At 39.9% G+C, this 19,659-nt stretch overlaps 1 protein-coding gene across 1 annotated transcript in view; it reads right to left on the bottom strand.

The window, feature by feature from the left end:
- Window positions 1–315: 315 nt before the first annotated feature.
- The window catches only part of LOC106538314 (proprotein convertase subtilisin/kexin type 5), a 41,689-nt gene continuing 22,345 nt past the window's right edge, over window positions 316–19,659 (bottom strand). Inside the window, exons 9-17 of the mRNA XM_087715978.1 lie at window positions 15,215–15,410; window positions 12,729–12,946; window positions 10,281–10,517; window positions 7,700–7,930; window positions 6,441–6,615; window positions 5,362–5,579; window positions 4,457–4,557; window positions 2,315–2,501; window positions 316–1,298 (exon numbers count right to left, since the gene is read on the bottom strand). Coding sequence (XP_087572104.1) covers window positions 880–1,298; window positions 2,315–2,501; window positions 4,457–4,557; window positions 5,362–5,579; window positions 6,441–6,615; window positions 7,700–7,930; window positions 10,281–10,517; window positions 12,729–12,946; window positions 15,215–15,410 — 1,982 coding nt within the window. The 3' untranslated portion in view covers window positions 316–879. The remainder of the gene's footprint in view (window positions 1,299–2,314; window positions 2,502–4,456; window positions 4,558–5,361; window positions 5,580–6,440; window positions 6,616–7,699; window positions 7,931–10,280; window positions 10,518–12,728; window positions 12,947–15,214; window positions 15,411–19,659) is intronic.

The following is a 19,659-nucleotide window of genomic DNA, read 5'->3' on the forward strand; positions in this document are numbered from 1 at the left end:
TGGTCCTACTTATTTCACTAGAAAAACAAAAAACCCATGAAATTACTTAAGAGCTTTCTCTATTCATTTGTGCTGCAAAACAGACTCCTAATCCACCAAGTTAGAAATATGTATGGTATATTCTTACCAAATAGACAAATTCCTTGTGTGTCCAATCATACTTGGCCAATAAAGAATTCTATTCTATTCTATTCTAAATATATATTTTGCCATGGGAAGAAGTTTCGGAAGACTGGATTATATAATAACCCCAAACATTTCTTTGAGAATTACCAAACCAGTGAGGTGAACAAATGACACTCTCCACATAATAGGCAGCTTTTTCCTTTTATTACATTCAGTTGTTCATATTCATGGGTTAGGCTGTTGCATTTATTCATTTTTCAGTTCTACATAGTCTGAACCCATATTATTCCTTATTTCATCACTGTATTGGTACGCAACACAAGAGGAAGTTAAAACAGCCCTGCATCAATGGTGCTATTTTGTCCAATGTTTGAAAAGTGGTGGGCAATTTAATTCAAGAAATTTCAATTTTATTAGAAACATTTTGTCTCAGACAAGTGCTTCATGATTTGAATGATATAATTTTAATATAAAAATGCAGGAAGAAACATACTTGAAACATGAATGAGTGAATACAGACAACCATTTACTAAAAGTGATACTCTACCATGGTTTGCGTATGATGGAAGGATGATTGCGTTGTTCAACCAAATAGTGAGGAAACACGATACCACAGTATTTGCAGATATACATTAAGTGGTTATTTTTTATCATTTAAGTGAGATTCTGAACTTGTACTAAATTTGCATACATCTTCTGGTAACTTATTCAGCAAAGCATTACAAGTGCAATGACACTTGTACAAACACTAGGTTATGTAAAGGAGTAACTTTCATCATCATATTCCAGCTCATCTATGTCATCCTCTTCCAGAAGTCCATATTTAAATTTACGATAGACAGTGCCATCACGGCTCATATAGACAATATCGTTGTCATCTTCATCGTCGTCATCATCATCATCCTCCCGATCCTTGTATTCATTCACTTGATTTTCTGGGTAGCTGGTGCTCTGGTAGTGATTGCTCTTGAAAGAACTGAGGGCCTTTGCATTGTCTGCCAACTTTTTATATCCAGCCTGGTAAACAGAGATAGGCCTGGCTCGCAGTCTTCTCCATATGAAAACAGAGGCCCCAATGAAGACACTCAACAAAATGAATAATGCCACTGTCAAAGCCACAGCTTTGCCTCTGATATTCTCTGGCAAATGAGGAATGACCAATATACACTCATCTAAAAAAGAATTACAAACACATTTGTGATATATTAATGGTCGTGGGAAAACCAAACATAGCCTGTTCTCTACATATTGCATAATGTGGCTGAAGATGCTGCACACTATCTCTGTGCCAATTTTCTCTCCGATACTTGCATTCTCCCCATTTCCCCATCTACATATTGGCAGAGAATTTCCCATAGTGCCCTCTTCCTTGTAGTCTGGCAGCATTTCGGAAATTACCATTGTCCTATGATCAGAAGATCTGGCTTTGCCACAAGTCATTTGAAACAACTTTTCTACCTTACTGCCACCATTATCATGACTATGATGATCATTATCATCGTCACCACCACCACCACCACCATCATCACCACTATCAGCGGCAGCAACAGCAGCCACCATTGCTCTTATGGGACAGCACTAATCCTGCTGGTTTTATGGAGTCATGGTGAGAAGAACATTACGGTAACAGTGGTTTTAAGATCAACCTACTTTGCTTACAATCTTATCCCTGTGATGTGGAGTTAGCAGCAAGGCAAAGGGTTCTCCACAAAATTTTGCCAAATAACAAAACTGTCTAATTATTTAGACATATTTAGACATAAATATCAACACTAAACTATAAAGTTGGGTGACTGCCTGTCTAACTTTATAATTATAGTTGTTGCACAGTGAACCAATTTCTTCGATTTGGTATTTTTATATTCACATATCGAGTCCGTCTCAAGAACCAGAAATAAGCAGATGTCGTGGTTTGATGGTCTGAAAGGTATCGTCCCAGGATATAGGTTGTTCCAGGTAAAGCTGCTTTTTGAAATTGACTGATTTTGTCAATGCTTTCAAGTGGTGCTCCAGTTGTTTTGAGATTGCACCCAAGATGTCTATTACTAGTTGTACTATCTTGACTTTCATTGTCTATTGGCATATGCTATGCACTGCCAAGCCAAAGATAGAGATTGAAATACTGTCAAGAAATCAGATTAGAAAAATTTCTTGGAAGAGATATATAAAATAATGATGAGATTATTACCTGATGTTAAAGTGCAGTTACAACATTCCTGAGTTTCCATCAAACCAGCAACCTTACAGCATGGCACACATCGATATTCATCAACATATAGTTGTGTGTTAAGATGACATGAAGTACAGTTGAAGGGACCGGGTCCCTTGCACTGCATACAGGAATCATGGCATTTCTCACATTTTGATGGTTTTACCTTGCATTCAACAAAGAACAGACAGAAAGGTGAGCTTTGGTTAATGTTTTCAGGGGAAATAGACAATGCTATTGCTGAATTAGCATATTGCATAAAGTTATAGGATTTATTTAATTTTGTCTTAGCAGCTTGTATATATCTGCTCATTGTGAGCTGTAAATTGTAATTTATGGCTTAGTTGTATGTATGAATCAATTATGGCTTAATTTTTTAAAAAGCAATTTAATAAACATTGTCATAGCACAGGGTTAAAACCAGGGGTGGATTCCTGCCAGTTCTAACCTCTTTTATAGAAGAGGTTCCACAAATCTACAGTGCCGTTTAGAACTGGTTCCAGCTCCCTCGCCCCACCCGTTTGCACATCATCAAGATGAAGAGCGAGAGGAGGAATTCTGGGAATTGAAGTCCACAAGTCTTAAAGCTATCAACTTTGAATACCCCTGGGGTTTTTTTCTAATGGGTTAGGGATGCAAGGGTCTTGTAACTTGACAGCTTTAAGACTTGCGTGCTTCAAATGCCAGAGTTTCTGAGCCAACATTTTGGTTGCTAAGCAAGAGCATTGCTAAGTGAGTTTCACCACATTTTACAAGTTGGCCATGCCCACCCAGTCACATGGCTGGCAAGCCACTCCCACCCTGGTCACATGGCTGGCAAGCCACTCCCACCCGATCACATGGCCAGCAAGCCACTCCCACCCGATCACATGGGCCACAAGCCACTCCCACAAAGCAGGCCATACCTATAGAAGAGGTTCTAAAAATTTTTGAAACCCACCACTGGTTAAAACCCAGCCTAGCTGCCCAAAATATGCAACACTGGATATCTTTGTGTACATAAAGCCCTTCCTATTATTTTTAAAAAACAGCCTTATAGTAGGAAAAAATGAAAGCAAACACCATCTTCATCACCAGCTATCATATTAGGACCTATTTATTAAAGTCTGTGCAACTATGACTCATAAGTGTTATTTATTTTATTTATATCCCGCCTTCATTATTTTTATAAATAGCTCAAGGTGGCAAATGCATACAATACACCTTCCACCACCATTTTTCTCCATGCCAACAACCCTGTGAGGTGTCACAGGGTTATCGTCATGGAGAAAATTGGTAGTGGAAGGAATATTGTATGCATTTGCCACTTTGAGCTATTTATAAAAATAATGAGGGCGGGATATAAATAAAATAAGTTGGGATAAGAGAGAATGACTGGCCTAAAGACACCCAGCCGCTTTCAGATCTAAGGCAGGACTAGAATTTATGGTCTCCAGCCTTAACCACTAAACTAAAACCTGGATCTTAATTCTATTTTTAACACCAGGGATACTCACAGGAGTGTGAGCACATATTTCTGTGTCAAATGTTACCTGTTTTTTGGGGGGGGATATTTTCCCCACTTAAAAGCGGTCTTACAATATTGACTAATGCTGCAATTTTTCTCAAAGTGACATATGAAAATGTATAAACTGCTCTGTTTTTCTAATAATAAAGACCCCAACACCTGAAAATAGGAACACGATGCCATTTTGTTCAATGATGCACTGTTTTTTCCCCAGAAACTTACATCTGTTTGGAATAGCATAATTAATTTTGTCAGAAGGAGCTAAAAGATGTTGCCTGCTCAAACTATTGTAGAAATATGCAGACATCATTCTTTTCTATTATTAACTTTGTGCTAAAGGTGGAGAAAGATACCTATGAAAGCAGAAAAGTTGAATGATCTTCATGCTACATTGCAACAATAATTGGAAGCTAAATTCTACCTCTTCTTAAATCTAATTTCAATTTCTCAGTTTGTCATTTTATATATTAAGAAGCAGAAATATGAAAGTTGAAAATAATTCAAAGAATGTAGAATACTTTTTATAATGTTTCAGAATGAATGCTAAAATTCATGTTTATATTATTGTATTAAATCAAAGTTTGCATTTAAAAAAAAATCTGTGTAGAAAGTACCTCTGAGTCTTGATACTCTCCAAGTAAGCAGACCGAGTTGCACAATCCAGCTATGAAATGATAACTTGTTACGCAGGTTGTGCATTCAAATTCTCCCTTCCCTTAAAAATAATAACATCATTAAGAAATACAGTTTGTAGAAAATTGTCTAATTCATACTGGAAATTCCTTTCATTTAGAAACTTTTGACCTTTGCAAGTGTGGAATCCTTCTACTCCAAACGTGTTTGATATCCTGGACTATATAAAATTTGTGGGGGTTGCAGTCCCACTGGAGTAGGAAAACATTAGTTTGGGGAAGCCTGGACCCTAACATTCATCTTTTGGTTGAAAACCAGTGGCTCAATCTCTCCATTAAAACAAATGGCATTGATCGTTTCAATTCTGAATATGCTAAAAATAATGATGGTAATAATAGGATTATGATGCAGTGGATTTAAACTGTGATGCTAAAGACAAAAGGTTTATGGAATTGATAGAAGAAAATATTTATAGTCCAGGATTAAACTGTGGGGCCCTAGGTGTTCTCTGAGCTTGGTGGTTTTCTTGCAGACATTTCATTACCAAACTAGGTAACATCATCAATGCAAATGTCTGCAAGAAAGCCACCAAGTTCAGAGGCTGCCAAAGACCCCAGTTTAAGGAATTTCAGAATGCTAAACATTTGAAGATATGCACAAATAATTATACAGATGATTGACTACTTGGGACTAATCACTAACTAAATAATTGGTGTGTGATTTCATTTGTTTGGATATCTACAAGGCAACAAATGCCAATTGTTGTACTGCATTCTAATTCAATAGAGGGAGTTCTTTCCTGTTTGTATTGTTCTCAAGGAAATTATTTTAAGAATTAAAATAAAGTATGACTTCAGCCTTTATATGGCTCTGACCCCAAACTTACCTGTGCAAGTGTGACAAATTGGATGGCACCGTTTACAAGTCTGAGTATCAAGATCTGCATAGTAATATTCAGGGCAGGAAGAGACACATTGGCCAGAAGAGTGCAGCAGGAAGAAATTGTCCATGCAGGATAAGCATTCTTTAGGTGCAGGTCCCAAACATTTCTGGCAGCTTGTGTGACATGTCTCACAGGTCCTGGTGACACTATTGACATAATACCTGTACCAATAAAATAGTAAAGTCAAGCTGAGTTGAGAACAATTATATTGTAAATAAAGAGATAATTTATTTCAGAGCATTTTGTACTTTGCAAATCTTTGTTGTTAGGTAATGGGATGGGTCGGAGGTGGGTTCCTACCAGTTCGCACCTATTCGGTAGAACCGGTTCGTCAAATCTACTGAACCGGTTAGAAGAGGTTCCACCAGTGGACCCAGAAAGCAGGCCACACCTACAGAAGAGGTTCCAAAAATTTTTGAAACCCACCACTGGTCCTTGGATATGATTATTCTACACTATCATGCTCATATTTATAAAACTCAGTGCCTCCGTGAAAGGTAAGGATGACTACTGCATTTATGGTGCAATCAGAACATTGCGTGTGTTGAAGTTGTTTTAACGCAAACCAAAGATGCCTTTGAAAAAACAAGTTTACATCATATTCTTATGCATGCTAGTGCTGTGTGTGAGGTAATTTAAGGTGGTTCTGACAAGTGTCATCAGCATCTTCATATCCGGTCACATGGGTGGCAAGCCACTCCCATCCAGTCACAGGGGTGGCAAGCCACTCCCACAAAGGAGGCCACATCCACAGAGTAGGTTCAAACAATTTTTGAAACCCACCACTGGGATGGGTTGAGAAGATGGAGGTTGCATCTGATGCCCATCTTAGTAAGGAGTCCTCCAAGCTTAAGAATTGTTTGTATGTAGCTTGCCTGAGCCCTGTCCTCAGCTGATATTCTAACCCCTTTCGGATAGCTGTCTGTCAAAGCCTTAATCTCTTCGCTGTTTTGTATCTCTTTCTTACTCCATGCCATTTTGTTCATCTCTTCCACGATACTTGTCCCTTTTCAGGATCTTACCCAGCTGTACAGTTCTGGACACACCGCTCTTCTTGCTTGTACCGGTTTGGAGGGCAGAGAAGGCAATGGGTGCTGTGTTGCCCATTGCAGGTTTTACAGGTTCTGTGACAAGGGTGGCAGTGGGAGTTAGTATCTTCATGGTACCCATCAGGACAGGAACCGACACAGGTTGTATCTATAGCAAAATAGCAAAAGACAACCTAATGTTTGGGATGACAAAGATTTAATACAATCTGTAGTAGGGACATGGGGAAAATCCAAGCAACCTTTCTACATTTGATCAATGACTGAGTTGTCACCTGCTCTTCTGAATGTGAATAATCAGATTCCTTGAAAGGAGCAATGCTTTAATTCTATAAGATATTCTACTACTGGACCTTTGTAAGATGAAATCTAGAATTGTGCAAGTCAACTTCACACAAAATAATCCCCTTCTCTCTAGCAGATTTTGAGAATGCAGGAGAAGCTATAGAAAGAAGGGTATTTCTTCATCATATTGTGTCTGGGTTTATACTATTGAGTGTTGCTGTGTTTATTTGTGTCTATGTGAATTCATTCAATGTGATCTCTAAACTATTATAGTTGGACACATTGTATGAACCTGTAAACTCTGCCTATTCAATATGTTAAGGAAACCATGTTTACAATAGTATGTTGTATATACATGGCTTATGAATGGAAATTGCTTTGAGACATGGCAATTTACGCTTTCTCTATAGAAATTCTGAGATCTTGGATTCACACATTGTGCTAAGCAGTCGTCCTGGGCCAAGAACAAGATTGACAAATACTGGATGGAGTATTCACCCTGCCCCTTAGGAACATGCACAAAATGACACCAAACATACAGAAGGGTGTGCATGGCAACACCCCATCTTCTGCATTACTGATCTGATACCGCTGGTTTTAAGCCCTTATTTTTTGTTTAGTGTGGTGGGTGAATCCAGTAACTGTAATGTGTGAACCATGTTTTATGACTTCATTTTATGTGTTTCTCAGCTTTTGTGTCTGTTTAAGAAAGCAAAGTTAAAATTAACTACTGCTTAGCAAGATGTGTAACCCCAGCTATCAAACAATGGCAGGTATTCATCGACAGCAGGGGTGTCAAACTCACACCATCACGAGATGTATCAGGACTCCCCCCCTTCCCTAAACCGAGAGTGGGCATGGCCAATACGTAACACATCTGGCCCATGTGCCGGGAGTTTGACAGCCCTGATCTACAGAGATTTTTTAAAAAAACCAAGGCAAATACTTACTGAGAAGATGCAAACCACTTGGGCAGCTGAGACACTGAAAGTTGCCTGGTCCTTTGCAATGGAGACAGTTCTTATGGCAAGGCCTACATGCTCTACTCTCTTTGTCATAGTACTGATTGGGCAAGCAGTACTGAGGGATTACACAGAGGCCACTGCTGGTCATCAACAGGCCTTCTTGGCAGGAAATGCACCTTGTGCCAGATGAACAAGTTCCACAGGTCTCGTTGCAGGCTAAAAAGTACCAAAGCAAAAAGGTGCCACCATTTATTTTTTTTGAGTGTTTTCTTCTCAATGGAAATTCATATCTGCAGAATACGATTTATGCAAAAGGAATATGCCACTCAAATGAGTTTCATGCCATGTGAGGCCCCAGTTACTGCTGTCATCAACAGGTGACTGAAGCACATTTCTTAATAAACTCTTCCTCTGTATTTAGCTTAGCTTTGAAAATAGATGTGTTCCATAAATCAGAAGGTGGAAGGTAATCTAATTAAGCTTAAACTTCAAAGTTACATGTTTTTCACAGACTAGCAGCAATATCGACACAAATATTAATCACACTTATGATCTTTACCTATGCTTTTCTCTATCTTTATTCAGAAAGTATTTGGTTTGATAACCTCTTGCTTTTCTGAAAAGTCTGACTAATCAGATGACCATCGAATATTGTTCTCTGCTGGTCATGAAATCCTATTAACAAGAACTGCATCTAAAGCCTAGTTATTTCTTTCTGAATTATTATAGGAAGTATGCAGAATCCATCCCACATATATTTTGAAAAATAGTTTTGGAATAGTTTTGGAAAAGGTAATTTATTTTTGAGATTTAAGGGTACATAAAATATATATATATACAAAGATTTTGATGCAACTTAATATTCCAACTTGTAGCATGTCATAAGCATTTAATAAAATATAAAATGGCACTGATCAGCCTGAAGCCTGGGGAATGCAAATATCCACATCAGAACTGAGCAAGCATTCTAGGAAGAGCCCCCAGAATTACCTGCTATCAAAAATGTGAAAGTCCCACATTGTTGCAAAGTTAAAGCAAGAGATCTTGGACAGCGCACATGATTCTGTAAAACTGGTTTAGGATTAAAGGAATGTACCAGCTAGCCACACCCAAGCTAGACTTATGGTGAGAACAAAAGACAAGGCCAGATCAGATAACCACTTGAACAGCATGACACACATAAGAAGAAACTCATTACTAGGAGAAAAAGGACAAAAAAGATGATGTGCATTAAATATGTATGTCCTGTTATATACTTGCCCAAGCAAAGAAAGGAATACTCTGATTTAAATGGAAATGCATCTTCCTTTTGTAGGAAAGTTTGTGTCTGGAGAACCTTGGAAATGTTCAGTTATAACTTCAAAGCTCCTTTCTCTTCTTACAATTGTTTATTATTAAACTGATCAGCTCTTTAAATGAAGGACATCTTTAGGTAGAGAGCAGTCCTATGAAAGGCAGAGAATTGGTGACTCCAACAATTTACATTGCAGGAGTTCTTGGGGGTTCAAAGGATCATTTCACTATTGACCACAGTTTTCTGATTAACTGACAGCTATATTTGGATCTTCTGGAATCTCTGACCAAAATTGGCTGGGATGTCTAGAAGACTCATTTTCAATACATCTGTAGAATCTCTCAGTGGCTTTCAATATCATTGAACATGGCACCCTTCTAAACCCTTTGTGGGATTGCCTGGATCTGAGGATTACCTTTTGTTCTGGATGGTTTACCCTTTTGTACATGGGGCTGATGGATAATGTGGAAGGGTCCTCCTAAAAGAAGATCACTGCAAAGATTGATGGTGGACCAGTTATGCCCTCCTCACATCCCTTATGCCTTGGCCATCTTGTGTGTGGATTATTGCAACACTTCCCACATACCAGTACTCCTGAAGAATTTTGGTTTGGAATGTTGCCCTTTATAACAATTTTCCCATAAGCATTTAAATAGCTCATTTTCTGTCCTTCTTCAAGCAAATCTTAAAGATCTGTCTCTCAACCCAGGGCAAAAGCTAAGGCTTCTTTGGGATGATTGTGGGTTGTTCTTTATTAACTATTTCTTGATTAATTTTTTATGGAGAGTCTCAATCATCCAGGTCATGGTTGTCCCTAAGGTGCTGCTCAAAAGCCAACTGGACTTTCTTGGTTTTTTCCCTGAAAGTGTTTTATTTCTCATCCAAGAAGCTTTGACGGGAAATAAAGAAAAAAAAATTCTGCATGAGAAGTGAAACATTTCCAAGGAAAAAGAAACAAAGTTAAGTTTTGAATAGCACCTTTGGGACATTCTTGATTAATTATTTTTATACTTGGTTTTTATTGTTCACCACTCAAGAGTCATCTGAACTCCAGTGGCTTTATAAATCTGATTTAGCTAAACAGGCAAATAAATGTGCTGAAGACGAGTGTCTCATGTATGGCAGATTCTTATATTACGGGAGAGGATTAAAAGAACATGTCTAAAACATAGAGCTGCAGGGAAATTTTAATTTAAATGTCATTTGACTGAAGTGTCTGAATCAAATGGACTTTCTGAATCTGGATAACCAAATGAACTGAAAAAGGAATACCTTTGCAGCTGCTGGTCTCTTTTTCATAGTAAGTGCCATCTGGGCAGTATTCAAAACATCTGCCTTTGAATAATGCATAGGAAGTCTCAGGACAGGCAGTGCAGTCATCATCTTCTGGACCTTCACATTCTCTGCAGTGCTCATGGCAGGAGAGGCAGTGGGTGGAGAGAGAGTAAAAACCAGAGGGACAATTCTGCAAACACTGGCCATTGTGCAGATGGAAGGGAGGAACACACCCTTTCAAGAAAAAAAAAGATAGAGCCAATCAACATATGCAAAAGAACACAACTACCTTGGTTTGTATATAATAGGTAGACACAATCCTCCTTCTCCCTTGGACATATGGTGGGTCTTATTTAGATGTACAGTAGATGGGATTTGATGTCGAGTTTCACTTTGTGGAAAAACTCTACTCTTTATCTACTCTAAAAATAGATGGAGGTTATATGGTCTGATTCTGGAACAGTTACGTTAAACCAGTTACTTTGCAATGATGATTTTAAAGGATTTTCAACAACTTCTGAAAAAGTTGTCTTAACCTAACATGTTCTCAGTGGCGTTACAATCAACTCAAGCATGTTTTGAGTGTGATAAAGAGCGGTACTGGAGCAGTGGTTAGAATGCAGTAGTGCAGACTACTTCTGCTAACTGCTGGCAATTTGGTAGTTTGAATGTCATCAGGCTCAAGGTTCACCCTTCCATCCTTTCAAGGTTGGGAAAATGAGGACCAAGATTGTTGCAGGCAATACGCTGAGTCTGGAATCACTTAGAGAGGACTGTAAAGCACTGTGAAGCGGTATAGAAGTCTAAGTGCTATTGCTATCCAGATGCCCCCCCCCTCACTTTCTATGAAATCTGTTTATGAAATCAAACCAATGTCAAAATGAAAAAAACCTGAATATTTAAATTTGAAATTGCTGGTATTCCTTATTTATAGAATAAAGAATGAGAATAACAGAATGAAACATCATAAAAATTGTGAAGTTTGCTTCTTTGGAGTTAAAGTTAATTGATTAACATATTTTATTCTGAGTTTATTGGATTCCTTAAAGAATGAATTGGGAAGAACAGATTCTAGATTTTCACTGTAATAAATGAAATATGAGTCTATATCAATGAATACTATTTAGTCATATCTGGCTTGATGTGGAGAGTTGGAAAAATATTACAAAAATATTAGCAATATTATATATTTATTTGTTTATATGATTTATATAGTGACATCAACAGTGACTCTTAGTGTTACAAAGTTTAAACCCTAACCGTCTAAAAATCACAATGCCTGGATTTGATCGATATAGGGAAAAATATTTTCAAGTTTAAAACATGAATGTAGTATTGAACTATAACTCCAAAATCATGGAATCCAATCATTTTGAGAAATATTGCTTGTATCAAACATGGGGAACACTTAAGATAATCATTTGAGAAATTAGAAAAGTACTAATCAAGTTACACATATCAAGTTTGAATTCAAGAAATGTGTAATTATTCATTTTGAAAGAAACTATTTTTCTCACTAATAAAAATAGCATATTAGCATTTGGCATACATTTAATAATATATTACAAGAAGAAATAAAGATTAATGTGAAGTTTTATATATTGCTCTTAAACAATTAAATGAATATGCAGTGTGTTTAGGTGGTTTATATTGTGTTTTATTGCTTCTTTCTACTTGCTTGCTTGTTTTAATTTATTTTTATTGTATTTTTGTTTGTCTTGGTATTATCACTGTGTAACTAATTCATTGGTTGAATATGTATATACCAGAGGTGGGTTCCTAACCAGTTTACTACATCCGGAGAGAGGATGTTTTGTGCACATGCAGTTGCTGCGCATACTCAGTTTACTAAAAACTGATCTGCGCATGTGCAGAAACATGCTGGCGATGGGAGAAGAGACCGGGTAACTGGTTCGGGGGCGTGGCAGGCCTGGGTCACTGCCTGTTCCAGCGACCCAGCCCAGAAAACCACTACCGGTTTGGCTGAACCAGTCCGAACCGGTAGGACCCACTTCTGGTATATATCACTGTTCTTTGTTTCTGGATATTGTTTTCCTGGTATTTATTTTTATAAAATACAATAACATGATAGAAAAACAGAAGAAGATGATGTATCTCCACCTATACAGATGTGCAAAAACAAAGCATCTCTCCCTTCTTTGGCTTCAGCTGGCTGGCAATGGCTTTCAGATTGGGATGTTTGTCAAGATATTTTCATCATTAACTTCTGGATTTTGAGTGACTGGGTCTCATTGCTTTGCTTCTAACTGAAACTTATTAAACAGTCACTTGGGAAGTTGTTTTATTTTCTATGCTTAAAAGATAAAGATGCCAAGATGAGCTTTGAAGGACAGAACTGAGCTTGATGCATTCGGAAGAAGTTTCTACAATTTAGACGAATGGAAAGGTTGAAATTCTGCATGGCTCACTGGATTCTTGGCTTACCTTTGCATTTGCTTTGATTAATACATTCCTGACACATCTGAGGACAAGCTTCACAGCCTCCATCGGCAGCAAAATGCCCCTTGGAACATTTAGATTTGCATCTGAAGCCCTCTAGCAGTAAGGGACTTTCACAGGAGAGGCATGTGGTGGCATTTTTTCTGCATGTTTTGCAAGGCGGGCTGCATTCCCCGCACTTCTCATCTTTAGCAAAAAAGCCCCTGCAGCAAGAGAGGGGGAAAAAAAACCCCATCAAATGAAAGATTACATTATAATTCTCAGCAAAAGTACTCCATAGCTTTCCCCTTCTAACAGCACCCCTCAAATTTCCTTTTTCCCTGCTCCTTTCTCCTTTTACCTCTTAATTTTTCTGTTCTTGATGTTTTATATGTTATAGCCTTTTGAAATTTAATAAAGTTCTATTTAAAAAAATATTGAGAGGATGAGTTTAAAAGTATTTACAGTGGTACTTCACTACTCATCATTAATTGGTTCCGGGAGGTGCAATGAGTACCAAAAATGATGATCATCAAACAAATTTTTCCCTTAAGGAATAATGTAGTGAGTCACAAGGCAGCTGATAAGGTATATTGAGTACCAAACAATAAGTACGGGGACAAAATGTTTGTGTCAAAATGCATTGGGTATCAAATTTGATGAGTTTCAAGGAGGATGAGTACCAAGGTATTGTAATTATGTACTTGTTCATTACTGATCTTTGATTCTGAAATGGTAAGTTTCCTATCACATTACTCTACTAAAATCCAGTTTTTTTGATAATTTTCTTTTCAAGGTAAAACTTAGAAATTCTATTTTATTTTCTCATTCTAAAGAATAAAATTTGCTGGAGTTTATGAGCTAACTTTATGATTGCAATAAGGTGAAAAATATTGCTGTTGTTGTTTCCTGGGACATTTTTCTCCAACATTCTGGAGTCTTCTTGTTTGCCTACATTTCTTGATCTAAAAAATAATAATAGACCTTAGGATGATTTTCCTCTAGGTCTGTTTCCTCGGAATTTATCTGAAAGTAAAAGCCTGGATGGTTGAAGACCACCAGACTCACACAATCCCTTTGCCAAGGATCCTGGATTTCATTCAAGATAATTATACCACCAATTTCTTCTTTGAAGAACAATGGCAAAGCAATTTCATTCCCACCACACTGAAGAACATAACACCAGATCCATGTATTTCCTTATTAAACTATGAAAGCTCAGGTCCTCCAGAAGAACCCCATTTTTTTTTGCATATTTCTCACTTTCTTTGGAAACAATTATACTCCTTATAGATATAAGTTCAATTAATATTAATTCCATTATGTTTTTTTCAAGCTTTTGATACCCTGAATAAAGCAAAAGCAAGCAATACAAGGAATTTGCTCAGAAAGTTTAACAGGTGATTTGAAAGGATCAAAGCAGCAACTTTCATCTCAGTGTTTTTGATCTGGGAAGACAGACTCTATTGGATATGAGGCTATGATTGTAATATGGACTACTTGGCCAATATTGCAGCTGAGTGTCCTTAGATCCCAGTTTTAATGATTGTACAACCTTTAGATAGTCATATATTAGGCACAATCAGCCTTTTGTAACTGCCAAACAGTTCTGAGAAAGAGACAACTGCTTTAAAGCAGGTGCAGACAAGTGGGTTTGCATATTTTTTTTCATATCCTCCTTTCCCATGCACTTCAAAGCCCTTTTTGGAACTGAAACTGAGGCTCTGCGCAAACAAAATATTTTAGAAATAAAATATTAAAATGAATGCCAATAACTCAGTCTTTCTTTGCCCAGTTGCTCATCTGATTCTAAAGTCTCTGAAAAAAGAAGAAAGGAAAATGCTTCAGCAAACAGTATTAGATCCTGTAGGGCCCTCTTTCTGATCAGATGCATCAGATGCTCACCCTGATTCTCATTGTCCTTCTACTTTCTGGCTCTTCATTAGGGAAACCCTGACCTCCGACCAAGGCATCCACCCAGCTGTGTCACTATTTTCTAATCTGTTTTAAATCTTAACATAAGTTTATGCATTTTTGATATTACACATTCATTATTTCTACATACTGGTAGTTAAATTTCAAATTCCATTTCCTGTTTTTCCAATTCTAATTAGCTTCATATCCATATTCAATCTTTCTTTTAACTAAGCATATGAAAATCATTGTTAACTAAAGCCTTCTTCTGTCAGTCGATCTCTTGACTTTATCCTATTTTTCTCCCTCCTGCTGTATTATAATACATTCTCAATAAGTTCTCTGCTCACATTCTTAGAATGTTGGAATGGGAATCTGACTAGGAAACCCACCAGAGAAAGCCAGAGGAATGTATATGTATCTTTGCAAACATTCTGAAGAAGCCCAGGGACCTCATAGCCTTTTCCAAGGAGAAGGTTACAAGTATTGCAATGTAGAAAATGGGGAAGGGGAAATGCTGTACTGAAATGAGAAGACAACCTAGGAGTTTGCAGGAATGAATATAAATGGGTACATACATGGGGCACTCCTGTAAGCATTCGCCTCTGTGCAAGTAGCGTGGTGTGTTTGTACTGGACAAACATTTCAGACAGTGTTGATTTGCTATGCATTCTTCGCAGTCCTTGGTGCAGTTCTCGCATTGTTTTGTCTTTGTATTGCGAAATGTTTGAGGAGGGCAATCGTGGCGACAGGTCCCAGCAAAAAGAAATTGGCCTGAAAAAGAATGGTATAGGTCAGTGGTTCTCAACCTTGGTCCGTGGACTTCTGGGGGAGCCATGATGTGGTCACAGGGGATCCATGAAGGCTTGGAGAAATGTTATGATTTAAATCTTGAGTTAAGTCTTGGGAGTCCTTAGCCATGGTCCATGGCCACAAAAGGTATTTAAAAGGGTTCTATGGTGAAGAAAAGGTTGAGAAACACTGGAATGGTATAAGTTGTGTACCGTATTTTCACGACCAAAAGCCGCACCGGATTAAAAGCCGCAGTATCAATTAACGTTAGTTTTTCAAACTTTTTCCACATATAAAGCGCACCGGGTTATAAGCCGCACTTTTTTTTGCAACATTTCCCCCCACTGCCTGCATTCCGTTTCCTAGCCTGGCTGGCCACTCGTTCATTTCGTTTCCCTCCCTGCCTGCATTCCGTTTCCTAGACTGGCCACTCATTCATTTCGTTTCCCCCACTGCCTGCATTCCGTTTCCTAGCCTGGCTGGCCACTCGTTCATTTCGTTTCCCTCCCTGCCTGCATTCCGTTTCCTAGACTGGCCACTCATTCATTTCGTTTTCCCCACTGCCTGCATTCCGTTTCCTAGCCTGGCTGGCCACTCGTTCATTTCGTTTCCCTCCCTGCCTGCATTCCGTTTCCTAGACTGGCCACTCATTCATTTCGTTTTCCCCACTGCCTGCATTCCGTTTCCTAGCCTGGCTGGCCACTCGTTCATTTCGTTTCCCTCCCTGCCTGCATTCCGTTTCCTAGACTGGCCACTCATTCATTTCGTTTCCCCCACTGCCTGCATTCCGTTTCCTAGCCTGGCTGGCCACTCGTTCATTTCGTTTCCTAACCTGTCTGCCTGTAAGATAATAAATGACAGTAAAAATATAAAGCATAATTATTCTTTTTCTTTGCCATTCTTATATTATTATTATTCCATTTGGAAGGTTATAAGGTATAGTTTAAAATGCTTTGAAATCCCCATTCCCTCCCCACTCCAGGGGTAGGATACTATGAAATCCCCATTCCCTCCTCACTCCAGGGGTAGGATACTATGAAATCCCCATTCCCTCCTCACTCCAGGGGAAGGATACTATGAAATCCCCATTCCCTCCTCACTCCAGGGGTAGGATACTATGAAATCCCCATTCCCTCCTCACTCCAGGGGAAGGATACTATGAAATCCCCATTCCCTCCTCACTCCAGGGGAAGGATACTATGAAATCCCCATTCCCTCCCCACTCCAGGGGAAGGATACTATGAAATCCCCATTCCCTCCCCACTCCAGGGGAAGGATACTATGAAATCCACATTTCCTCCCCACTCCAGGGGTAGGATACTGCAAAATCCGCCTGTGGAGAGAGGGAAAAAGAGGAGGTGTGGGACAGATCGTGGGATCACTGGTTTCTGAGCTTGATGGGCAAAGATCCCCCACCCCACCACCTCTTAGGGAAAGAGGAGGTGTGGGACAGATCGTGGGATCGCTGTTTTCTGAGCTTGATGGGCAAGGATTTCCCACCCCACCACCTCTTAGGGAAAGAGGAGGTGTGGGACAGATCGTGGGATCGCTGGTTTCTGAGCTTGATGGGCAAAGATCCCCCACCCCACCACCTCTTAGGGAAAGAGGAGGTGTGGGACAGATCGTGGGATCGCTGGTTTCTGAGCTTGATGGGCAAAGATCCCCCACCCCACCACCTCTTAGGGAAAGAGGAGGTGTGGGACAGATCGTGGGATCCCTGTTTTCTGAGCTTGATGGGCAAGGATTTCCCACCCCACCACCTCTTAGGGAAAGAGGAGGTGTGGGACAGATCGTGGGATCGCTGTTTTCTAAGCTTGATGGGCAAGGATTTTCCACCCCACCACCTCTTAGGGAAAGAGGAGGTGTGGGACAGATCGTGGGATCGCTGGTTTCTGAGCTTGATGGGCAAGGATTTCCCACCCCACCACCTCTTAGGGAAAGAGGAGGTGTGGGACAGATCGTGGGATCGCTGTTTTCTAAGCTTGATGGGCAAGGATTTCCCACCCCACCACCTCTTAGGGAAAGAGGAGGTGTGGGACAGATCGTGGGATCGCTGGTTTCTGAGCTTGATGGGCAAAGATCCCCCACCCCACCACCTCTTAGGGAAAGAGGAGGTGTGGGACAGATCGTGGGATCCCTGTTTTCTGAGCTTGATGGGCAAGGATTTCCCACCCCACCACCTCTTAGGGAAAGAGGAGGTGTGGGACAGATCGTGGGATCGCTGGTTTCTGAGCTTGATGGGCAAAGATCCCCCACCCCACCACCTCTTAGGGAAAGAGGAGGTGTGGGACAGATCGTGGGATCGCTGTTTTCTAAGCTTGATGGGCAAGGATTTCCCACCCCACCACCTCTTAGGGAAAGAGGAGGTGTGGGACAGATCGTGGGATCGCTGTTTTCTGAGCTTGATGGGCAAGGATTTCCCACCCCACCACCTCTTAGGGAAAGAGGAGGTGTGGGACAGATCGTGGGATCGCTGTTTTCTAAGCTTGATGGGCAAGGATTTTCCACCCCACCACCTCTTAGGGAAAGAGGAGGTGTGGGACAGATCGTGGGATCGCTGGTTTCTGAGCTTGATGGGCAAGGATTTCCCACCCCACCACCTCTTAGGGAAAGAGGAGGTGTGGGACAGATCGTGGGATCGCTGTTTTCTAAGCTTGATGGGCAAGGATTTCCCACCCCACCACCTCTTAGGGAAAGAGGAGGTGTGGGACAGATCGTGGGATCGCTGTTTTCTAAGCTTGATGGGCAAGGATTTCCCACCCCACCACCTCTTAGGGAAAGAGGAGGTGTGGGACAGATCGTGGGATCCCTGTTTTCTGAGCTTGATGGGCAAGGATTTCCCACCCCACCACCTCTTAGGGAAAGAGGAGGTGTGGGACAGATCGTGGGATCGCTGGTTTCTGAGCTTGATGGGCAAAGATCCCCCACCCCACCACCTCTTAGGGAAAGAGGAGGTGTGGGACAGATCGTGGGATCGCTGGTTTCTGAGCTTGATGGGCAAGGATTTCCCACCCCACCACCTCTTAGGGAAAGAGGAGGTGTGGGACAGATCGTGGGATCCCTGTTTTCTGAGCTTGATGGGCAAGGATTTCCCACCCCACCACCTCTTAGGGAAAGAGGAGGTGTGGGACAGATCGTGGGATCGCTGTTTTCTGAGCTTGATGGGCAAGGATTTCCCACCCCACCACCTCTTAGGGAAAGAGGAGGTGTGGGACAGATCGTGGGATCCCTGTTTTCTGAGCTTGATGGGGAAGGATCCCACTATCTTACTATTTTATTTTTCTTTATGTACACTGGTCACCTTACCCAAGGGACTTCAAGTTTGAGCGTAAAATCGGGAGGGAGAGATTTTCGATCTTTTTCCATACATAAAGCGCACCGGGTTATAAGCCGCACTGCCGGTTTTTTGTCAAATTTTAGGATTTTCAGTGCGGCTTATGGTCGTGAAAATACGGTATTTGAAGACAATCAAATGGTACTGTTGCAAATATTGTCTACCTATTATTATTAAGACTTTTCCATCTCTGTTCTCTGGTGCCCATTTTGAAGAATTATAGTTTAAACATCCATTGGGCCCATCATTAAGATCTTCTGGGATATACCATTTATTACATATCCACGGATGTTTAAAGGGTGTTCTTCTTCTAATAGCAGTGCATAGGGACTTACCAAATGATTTTATGCTCTTTTTTAATTCATAGCTTATTGAGTCATTATTAAGGCCAAACTATTGTCAATATATACAGTAAACAGCCTTAGAATGGATAAAGAAGATAATAATGTGGTAGATAGTTTTTGCCTTCAGGGTTTACCTTCAGAGTAAAGTAACCAGAAGTCAAAATATACTGCATATTAGAACTTGGTAGTGTAGTATTGAAAGCTTTGGAAAAGAGACAAGGGAATTCCATGTGACATTTTATGGAAGCAAAAACAGGACTTTGAACAAGCCATAGAGTAAGTGTATTGATGCTTTTGAACTTTGGGACTCTTGACAATATCACGAACCCTCAAGAAAACAAACAAATGGCTTGCCAAATAAATCAACTCAAGAGTTTTCACTTGAGGAACAAATGACCAAGCACAAATAATCCTACTTGAACGTTATATGAAGACCTAGTTCCCTGGAAAGGCTGTAATGCTGGTAAAGTTAGAAGGAAAGAGAATAAGAGTGTTACCAACAGCAAGGGGGATGGACTCAATTAGAGTAGCTATGGGTGAATTGTGGAAAGAC

Source organism: Thamnophis sirtalis, unplaced genomic scaffold (assembly GCF_051295495.1).
Source record: "Thamnophis sirtalis isolate CommonGarterSnake01/CBP01778 unplaced genomic scaffold, rThaSir2_p1.2 scaffold_5, whole genome shotgun sequence".
Classification (NCBI taxonomy): Eukaryota; Metazoa; Chordata; class Lepidosauria; order Squamata; family Natricidae; genus Thamnophis; species Thamnophis sirtalis.